Genomic DNA, 10184 nt, shown 5'->3' with positions numbered 1-10184 from the left:
ACTTGGTTCTATGGTAGGTCTTAAAGGGTTAATGCAGCACCAACTTTATGCATCTATAGAAATATAACTGAGGGAAAAATGAACATCTTAAACGTTATGTTAGCAAGTTTATCAGAGCAAGTGGAACAGCTCAAAGGTCTAGAAGTACTGGCATGGCTACATCAAGCAGTTTACTCTTGTACTGTGGCTGTAGTGGGGGCGGGGTAAGGGGAAACAATCACAATCAGTACTGACGTGTACACCTCGGGTTTGGGCTTCGATGTGTTAACTGTTACTCCAAGTTACAACTCGTCTGCATGTTTGCACTTACTGTAATCGTATCCAGGACCATATCCGTAGTAACCAGAAGAGTAGTCATAGTTGCTGTAGTTGCCATATCCACCATAGCCATAGCCTTGGTTGCCATATCCTTGGTTCCAGTAGTTTCCATAGCCCTGGTTCCAGCCCTGGCTCTGACCTGAAACACAAAGTGCACATGAGTTTGGTCTAAACTTCAATTACATATTAATACCCATTACCACTAAAACGTGCTGTCAACAGTGACCTAGCCTCTTAGCATTTACCCGATCATACAGATTCAAAACAAACAAGAAAATCCAGAAAGGAAGAGGGTGATCATCGTCATTTACCTCCACGGCCCCTGCCTCCTCGGCCTCCTCCATAGCCACCTCCACGCACTGTTCCGTACTGCTGCTGCTGGTACACCTCCTTTGGCTGAGCAATTTTCAGCTCACACTAAAAGAGATATACATACTGAAAAATCCATTCTCTCCTTTATGTGGCCTTTAAAACAAAACTAACGTTAAAACCGCCTTGCAATATTTATAAAAAACATTTGCAATTAAAGAGTGACCCACTTCCCATGTGTATACAGAGAAAACTCAAAGTTGTAAATTTCAAAAACATCTCAAGCATTAACTCAGGGTTTAACTACCGACTTGGTCAAACATCAGTTTGCAACAAGTTAATCTGTAGTGGCTTGATCTTTGTCACTCTTCACCAAAACAGATCACAGGTGAGGCTGCACTGTCCACCAGGTAGCTGATTAGAAGAATTTAAGCTGATTTCCAGCTGTACATCAGCACTTCTGGAATAACTGCTTACCCGGCCACCCTGGATGTTGTGGTATTTCTTCTCCAGACACTTCTTTACGCTGGTTTCCTCTTTGTATGTGATGAAGATGAATCCCCTCCTTTTCTTTGATTTGGGGTCAATTGGGAGCTCAATGGTTTCGATCTGAAAAAAAAGATGATCAGAGAAAAGATTTTGATCAGAAACAACAAATACGGTGCATGTAGTATGGCAGTCTCAGGAGTAAATTATCTCTGCTTTAAAAATGTCGGCCACATCATTTAGTCAAACTTCAAACACACAAACAAGTGCCAGAATATCTCAGTTATTATTTATCCTTAACAGGATGACTTCCTCAAATTAATCTACAACTTTGTTGTTTACTGGCCAGTGGTGATGTACATGTGGTTAATTTATGGCTTAGACCAGTTTAGCTGGTAAGAACAGGATTAAAACTGTAAATAATGTGTTGAATTGCATGAGTGTAAAAAGTTGGGCAAGTCAGTGGCTCTCAAACATATCCACGGAGTTTGTACAGGAGAATAAAAATAATACTGCCATCTACCCAAGTTTAACTCTGGAAACACTTAACCAAGAAGACTCAACATACAAGAGAGATGCAGTGGTTGCTGCATTCTAACTGCAGATATTTAAAATACATTTTATTTGAAACCAACCTCTCCAAAGGCGCCGAAGTATTCCCTGATGGTTTCCTCAGTTGCTTCTGGGTTCAAACCCCCAACAAAGATCTTCTTGACGGGATCCTTCTTCATAGCCATCGCCCTCTTAGGGTCGATATTGCGTCCATCCAGTCTGTGTTCCTTCTGCTCGAGTACCTGTGGATACAGATATATTACCATTAACAGACAATAACAGCACAGAGATTAGAGTCATCATCACAGAGATGACTAATAATGCAGACAAGGCAGTGTGGCTGATTAGCATATGATTCATTTATATTACTAAGAACCGTTCTCCCATAAAAGCTTCTGGAGCCCGTTCGGGATGAAATTATGCTCAGTTACGAGGGGGGTCACCTTATCTACGCTGGCAGAGTCTTTGAAGAGAACGAAACCAAAGCCTCGGGATCGGCCAGTGTTTGAGTCCATCTTGATGGTGCAGTCTGACACCTCACCGAACTTACTGAAGTAATCCTTCAGGTCCTTTTTACTCGTATCCCAGCTGAGGCCGCCCACGAACATTTTCCTGTAAAATTACATGTAGACATTGCTAACATTTCTCCATTTACAAGGTTTCACAGTTTATTTTCCCAAGGCTCATCATGCCATCACGAGATCCTCGCACACATCACATGTGGCCAACCACAGTCCAACCAGACACTCACCCAGCATCCTCCTCTCCTTTGCTAGCGTCGATCTTTCCGCCATCTGTGTTGTTGTCCTGCTCCTCGTCCCCGGCCATCTGCTCCAGCTCAGCTCCATTCTGCTCCTCCTCTCCCTCGTTGCCGTTCTGCTCTGATGTCTCCATGAGCAGGTTGTCAGCGTCTGCCATTCTGACGGTGGGATCTTCAAATGACTGAGATGGGACAGGACAAAGTTTGAGAGATTGGAGAAGTAGGTAGCAGACTACATTAAACCAACATTTATCAATTCACGCACAACACTAACTGGAAGCGGTATTGTTTTCTTTACGTTTTTGATGCTTTATAAATACTCTTCAACAAGGACAAGAAACCTTTTGTTCATATCACTACCTGATCCCATCTTTGCTCTCACTTGCTAATTTGTTCAAATAAGACTGATTAAAATTCAGCCACACTTATGCTGACTTTAAGTCGCTCTCACATTGGTTTTAAACTCACTCATACTTAAATGTACATTACATACTCTGCAACAGGCAGAACTTCTAAAATGCTGTTGATTTATTTACCAAAAGGATCCTCTATGATCTATTAACTGCAAAGTTTAACCAAAACAAAAAACGAGGCAGCACTTCCCATCTGAAAATACTGACGTTTAAACTACAGAATGGCTTTTATTAGCGTATAATAAATGTATGGTTTTAGTCCTATATTATTAGTTGATCTTCTGTGATCAACTAATCGTGTGTAGTATTTTAAACATTTGTTACTTTACATCTTAATTTCTAGTGATTTTTAGGATCCTACATTTTAAAATTTATAGTTTTAAAGGTTCTATGTTAAAATAGTTAAACATAACCAATAGCATCATAACAAAACAACAGAATAGGCACATGGCTTTAAAAACACCCGGGATAAAAACTAATTAACTCTAAACAGACACACACAAAGAGTGTACTCATTTAAATTCAAGTAGCAATAGAAACTATTTTCCCCAGAGTTTGGAAATTACTGTATAAGGAGAGCCGAAACACGGCCTAAAGATGTTTCTATTCGTCCCTATTTTCAGAGAATATTGAGCATAAATCGGAATGCTAATAAAGAGCCGCATACATAATGCTAACTGAATGCTAATTTTAAGTTAAAGCGTTAGTCCGATCATTGCAATGGCGCCATATATCGGCAGGTTATTTATTATTTACACACCACCGACCATCATCAGTAATAAGACAGTTACACGCAGTTGTGCGTGCACCAGTGACCCCACAGCCGCGGTTGAAAGGAAAGAAAGAGCGTGAGTCTTCCATGTTGTCCAAACGTTTAAGCGGACCGCGCTTTGCTCCGTTACCGCTCGGGGCAGACAGCAGGCCCGGCTATCAGATGGGCAACCAACCAAACACAAAAACCGTTTAGATGATATAAAGTGCACTTAAAAACTGCCATTATGCACAACGGATGAGAATCATCAAGAGAACAAGAGACTCATAGCGTGCAAAAGCCGCGCTAACGCACATTAGCACGCTGCAGCTAACGAACTAGCCATGCTTACAGGCTAACAAGAAAACACCGCACACGAACAAAATGGTCGCCGCAGAAGAATCACGATGGAAATAAGCACGATATAAACCGGAACTCCTACAGTTTCTATTTACTACTCTTATATTTGCTATTACCCAAAATAACAATAAAAACGTGTTCTTACTTTGACTGAAAATACCGGGGACGCCGAGTGGCTGTTCAAAATGGACACGCTCCAAATTCGCCGCTAACTCGTGGCAACATATATATGACCGGATGTGACCAAGAAACAACCACGTCGTAATGTCGACATGCGTGATTGGACGAAAGCGACCCTTTTGAAGTTAAAGGCGTTGGATCATTGGTTGACTGTTCGCCCGCTGTGACAAAAGCCACATTCAGTAGCCAAACGTCCTTCCTGCTTCCTGTGTTCTGCTTTCTTTTTAGAGTGGCGTCTCAAAAGAAACGTTTTAAACATGCTAGGCTTAAAAGCGTGAATAATACTAATGTGTGTTTCCGTATCTTCATTTTATTCGGCTACAAATAGCTTTAAAAGTGAAACCGATGTTTGTACTGTAGCTTCGCTACATTGTTACGATCCTCTGCGACATCAGGGATTAAAGAAGACATTTTGTACTGTTCATATTTGTCACACTAACATGTTTCAGATCATCAATAATATTTTAATATTAGACAAAGATAACCTACGAAAAAATAAAAATACCGTTTTTAAATTGTGATTTTATTTATTAATGGGGAAAATGCCCCTATGAGAATTAGTAATCGCCCCCCAAACCTAATAACTGGTTGTACAACCCATGGTAGCGAGAACTAATAAGTCTTTCACATTGCTGTGGAGGTTTTTTTTTTGCCAATTATTATTTGTAGAATTAATAATAATAATACATTTTATTTGAAAGCGCCTTTCAAAAACACTCAAGGTCACGTACACCATAGGTGTCAAACTCTGGCCCGTGGGCCAAATTTGGCCCGCAACTTAATTACATTTGGCCCGCGAAGCCATACCAAATTACTATTAGAGCTGGCCTACTGGTATTATACAGCTAATATATATATATTGTTTAGTATTAAGCTTTGCATGTTCCATATTCAGTTTTTCAGCAAAACGTGTTTGAGTCCATAAGAAAAGATTCATTCTTATATCTGGAGGAATAAATATATTTCAATAAATATTAACGTTAGCCCTGTTCCAGTTTTGAATTTTGGCCCACTGTGTATTTGAGTTTGACGCCCCTGCTGTACACAGTAGAATAAAAGCAACATAAAAGCAAGCAGTTTACAGCAGCGGTCCCCAACCCCCGGGCCTTGGACCGGTACCGGTCCGTGAGTCGTTCGGTACCGGGCCGCGAGAGTTGAGGCTCAGGTGTGAAATGTATAGTTTTCAGGGTTTTTATCGGTTTTCAGCGTTATTTTGTTATCGTTTTTATCGTTTACACGGTTTTCCTGGGTCTTTTCACGTGTGTTATGAATAAATTTTCTTTTTTTCGGTACGGTACTAGTTTTATTTTGTTGTATTTATCCGCGACACCTTAAAGGCCGGTCCGTGAAAATATTGTCGGGCGTAAATCGGTCCGTGGCGCAAAAAAGGTTGGGGACCGCTGGTTTACAGAATTGTTTTAATGTAGTCAGATTGGAGGGTTTTTTAACCTGAATGTCCTGTTTACAGTCATGCCAAAGCACCTGAATCTGGTTAAAGTCTGAACTTTGACTACACACTCTTTGCCTTCTTCTCCTTCTTCACCTTCTTTTTTAGCCTTTTAGAGGTGGACTTGCTGAGAATCAGAATCATCTGTTTTTGGCCAAGTTTGTGCACACACACACACACACACACACACACACACACACACACACACACACACACAAATAGACAGTACATGCAGTATATATACAAACTATAGGTTTTTTATGGCAAGTCTTCCAGGTGCTGAAGCAGCAAAGTGACCCTAAACAATCACACTACCACCACGATGTTTGATTATTGGTATGATATTCTTTTTCTGAAATCTGTTAATTTTACACCAGATGTAACAGGTCTTAAACCTTCCAAAAAGTTCATCTTCTGTCTCCTCAATCCACAGAATGTTTTCCCAAACGTTTTGGGGATCATCAAGATGTTTTTGGCAAATGTGAGACGAGCCTTTGTGTTCTTTTGCAGTGGTTTCGTCTTGGAACTCTGCCATGGATAGCATTTTTGCCCCCAGTCTCTTTCTTATTGGTGAATGACGACCTGACCTTAACTGGGGGAAGTGAGGCCTTCAGTTCTTTAGAGGTTATTCTTGGTTCTTTTGTGACCTCCTCGATGACTCGTTGATGCTCTCTTGCAATAATTTTGGTGGACTGTCCGTCCACTTCCTGGGAAGGTTTTTTCATTTGTGGATCATGGCTGTTACTTATTGATGTGTTACACTAATGCAAATTTTAGCATTGATCCGTATACAAATATAGGTCTAATATTGCTGATGCCAATACTTTTACCCTATAAAGGCAGCATATGTAGAGGAGAGCAGTGTGTCATGATTTATGAGATGAATCATCATTAATTAGACACGTATGTGAGAATGCTGTTTGTAGATTACAGCTCAGCATTCAATACCATCGTTCCCTCGAAGCTGGACAGGAAACTGCAGGATCTAGGACTGAGCAGCTCCCTCTGCAGCTGGATCCTTAACTTCCTGTCTGACAGACGCCAAGTGGTCAGACTGGGCAGGATCACCTCATCCCCCATCACACTGAACACTGGTGCTCCACAGGGGTGTGTACTGAGCCCTCTCCTGTACTCACTCTACACCTATGACTGCACGGCCACTAACAACTCCAACATCATTGTGAAGTTTGCGGACGACACTACAGTGGTGGGTCTTATCACCAACGGTGATGAGACGGCTTACAGGGAGGAGATCAGCGCACTGACCCACTGGCGCCTCCGGGAACGGTGCCCAATCGAGGAGGGCAGGGATAGCTCAGTAGGTAGAGTGGTTGGGGGTTGGGTCAAATGCAGAGAAAAACAAATCATTTCCCCACGGGGATCAATCAAGTATACACTATTATTATATATACACACACGTAGAAAAACATATTTAGTATACACATTCAGTAATGCATACACTCTTATATTGTACATATATTTATTCATATAACTCTCAGATTTAGCCATTCTTATATTTTGCTTGTTCTTATGGTATTGTATTTTTGCACACCTCTGTTGTTTGTGAAGCTCGCACACAAGAATTTCACTCGCATGTCCTTTACCAGTGTACCTGCACATGTGATGTGACAATAAAAGTGATTTGATTTGATTAAATTAGCAAATTCTGAACAAATTTTAATGAGTACAGTATCACTGTGAATTTCCCCCACAATAATTCATTAATACAACAAAGCACACTTTTCAGCATTTGACACATCCCACACAAAAAAGCTCATATACAGAGAAAAATAATAGTGAACAGGACTCAGGTCAACTTATTCTTGCAGAACCTCCACAACAGCCCCAGGTTCTCATGCAACACCACCCCTGTGTTAAAGAAAATCTTTCCATTCAGGAGTTGTAATCTGTAGGAAATTGAGGGAAAGTAGGTTTAAACTATAGTTACAGGCCAGAGAGTGATTCTTCATTTACACCAGAGCCAAATAATGTGGGGTAGAAACAAATGTACTTAAAACACAAGAGTGCTTGGGATTTGTAAATAGGGCAAAACGTGCCAGTCCTGGTGGTCAGGACGACTGTTTACTGCTTTACCGGGCAAGTTGAGGCACGTACAACATGGGCACACACACTCATACACACACACAGTAAAGGGTATCTGTGGAGACAGTTGTGTTTCAGCAGTGGTCACTTGTAAACAGAACGAGAACTGCAGCAACGACAGGTAAGAACGCAGCACATTTTAAACATGACTAAATTCTTTCTTTTTCTACTTTTTTTCAGTAAAAATATTTTCCAAGTTTACTTAATCCATCCAGTTGTGTCAAAGTAATGATTATGCACTATACTAAATGTGTAACATGACTGACATGCCAGTTGAAGAGTTTGTTTTGGAAATGGAGGATGGAAAGGCCATCAGGCTCAAACCTCAACCCTTTTTGGATCTTCACCCAGCAATAATAATCTAATTAGAGCTTTATGTCCCTGTCTTCCTTTTCCCTGCAATGTGGATTTTCCAGATTTGTAGATGTGGATAAATAAAAAAGTTAAAAATCCTGGAGTGGGTATTGTTATTTAATTTTAAATAAAATTACGTATTAGACTTTGTCTTTACATCAAATATTAACTTTTTAAGAAGTCATTGCTTTATAGAAACAGATTAAAACATGACACAACCTGTTTCTTGCACATACGCACACACAAAAAGTATGGTTGTGGTGCTAAGGCCCATACGTTGTTACCAAAGACCAAGTATAAGAGTGAGAAAAGTTGTCTTAGACAGTGTGACTGCTTTTGTTGTTCTAATAATGATCTCTTACTGCATGTGACTCATTCAAACTTTTTTTTCCATGGCAAAAATGCATTAGAAGGCATAGACGTGGCTTTGCAAAGTGGTGACTTCACTCTTTTACAGAAGTATAGGACTAGTTTATTGAGCTCCCTCCTGGAGTGTCTGAAGGTTGCCTGGTAACTGCTCAGAGCTAATCACATGAAAAAAAGGCTTTTTGCACTTCTGCTTGTCGGGATTTATAAAGTGCGTATGGAGTAAATGGTGGATTTTGGATGTTTTGATAAACAGATCCGGCACCTTCTGGTCGGAACAGGGTTACAGATTCCCTGTTTTTCCAGTCTGAGTAATCTGCTCCCTGTACCCTTACATTTACTAAACATGAAAATGGCATTTGCTAATGCTTCAAGCTATTTTTGACACACACTATTACATTGTAAAACTGTGTTGTAATTTGTATGTACTCATTTGCCCTAAACAACATATTTAAGCTACTTCTGGCTGCTCCTTTGCCCAAAGGTTCGCTACAGGAGCTCTGCAAGTTTGATTCAAATAGTTTTATGCCAGATACGCTTCATAATGAATAATGAAGACATTTTTGTCTTTGGCCGGAATTGAACCAGCAACAGTTTAATTGTAAAACATGTTAACCACCAGAACAACTTCCAGATAAACATAATCTGCTTTCTGGGATAACCACTGCACACCATTGGAGGATTAAAGAAAAAAAAATCCTGTCAGAGGAAGCATTGGTTATTATAAGAGCTTGAAAAAAGTGGGCAGCTGGCTGCTTGAGATTGTGAAGACATTTCACTTTGTATCCAAAACACTTCTGTTCTAAAAATAAAAGGCAGACAGTCCCAGGTATTGGCAGCTCGTTGACCTGCTATTCATCATGCGAGTCATCACATGAGCCAAGGTCTGGGGGAAAAAAAACAAAACAAAAACGAGTCATTACCGTCACTGGGGGTTAAAGGTGAAACCACTGTGAGACTTTGCCCCATCCCACGATGTGCTTTATTGATGTTACCTGAAGCAAGGTGTGAGTGGTTTTTTTTTTTGTTTTTAAAGAAGTGGGAAAATCACATGTGGTTCCATTTAACTGACTGAACTAAATTAAATACAAAGTTACAAAATATAACAAAAATTATAAAAATCTCAGAATATTACGCAGCTTATATATATATGATTGACATTGGATTTGTAACTATATAACTATTTTCACTGTAGAGGATGTGCAAATGTTAAGGTTGTGCATCTATTGCACGCTCTGCTTAGTTGGATGGGTTGCAGAGAGAGATGGCCGAATTCAGGAATGATTTCCTGTGCCGTTCAGTGATGCAGATGGGCAATCTCGTAAGGTATCAGAAACAAGGTTTATGCAAGAAAAGGGTCTCCTGCACTTCTGCTAAAAATATTGCAGGTGTGACACCAGGACCAGACACTGTACAAGGGCCTTCAATGAAGAGTAAAAATGAAACTGACAAAAGGCAAGTTAAAGGGGACAAAAATATACATTTATTACAACTCAAGCATTTACTGCAAGATTACAAGTTTCTGATGGTCAGTGTGATTGGGGTGGCTGTATAGGCAGTGTCGTTAGCTGATTGTTCTTACACGCTAATCACTAACTACACTACCAGTACAACCACCACACACACCAGCGCAGCTGTATTTCCTTCCAGACTGACCCGCTTTACAGGTAAATATAGATTCAGTGTTTTTCAAAGAACTTTTGGATGTTTTATCTAAAAGTCCTAAATGTTAGGTTAACTAAAACTGTTTAAGAGGGAGAAAAAAAAAAAACCCAAAACAAGACA

At 40.2% G+C, this 10184-nt stretch overlaps 1 protein-coding gene across 1 annotated transcript in view; it reads right to left on the bottom strand.

The window, feature by feature from the left end:
• The window catches only part of LOC102205861 (heterogeneous nuclear ribonucleoprotein A/B-like), a 7298-nt gene extending 3079 nt beyond the window's left edge, over positions 1-4219 (bottom strand). Inside the window, exons 1-7 of the mRNA XM_005725435.2 lie at positions 4095-4219; positions 2417-2607; positions 2109-2277; positions 1749-1907; positions 1105-1236; positions 630-735; positions 311-457 (exon numbers count right to left, since the gene is read on the bottom strand). Coding sequence (XP_005725492.1) covers positions 311-457; positions 630-735; positions 1105-1236; positions 1749-1907; positions 2109-2277; positions 2417-2583 — 880 coding nt within the window. The 5' untranslated portion in view covers positions 2584-2607; positions 4095-4219. The remainder of the gene's footprint in view (positions 1-310; positions 458-629; positions 736-1104; positions 1237-1748; positions 1908-2108; positions 2278-2416; positions 2608-4094) is intronic.
• Positions 4220-10184: the final 5965 nt, after the last annotated feature.

Source organism: Pundamilia nyererei, unplaced genomic scaffold (genome assembly GCF_000239375.1).
Source record: "Pundamilia nyererei isolate P.nyererei 1_Seehausen unplaced genomic scaffold, PunNye1.0 scaffold00015, whole genome shotgun sequence".
NCBI classification, from domain to species: domain Eukaryota; kingdom Metazoa; phylum Chordata; class Actinopteri; order Cichliformes; family Cichlidae; genus Pundamilia; species Pundamilia nyererei.
Note: the sequence above shows the minus strand (reverse complement) of the source record. Positions and strands in the feature narration are given on the sequence as shown.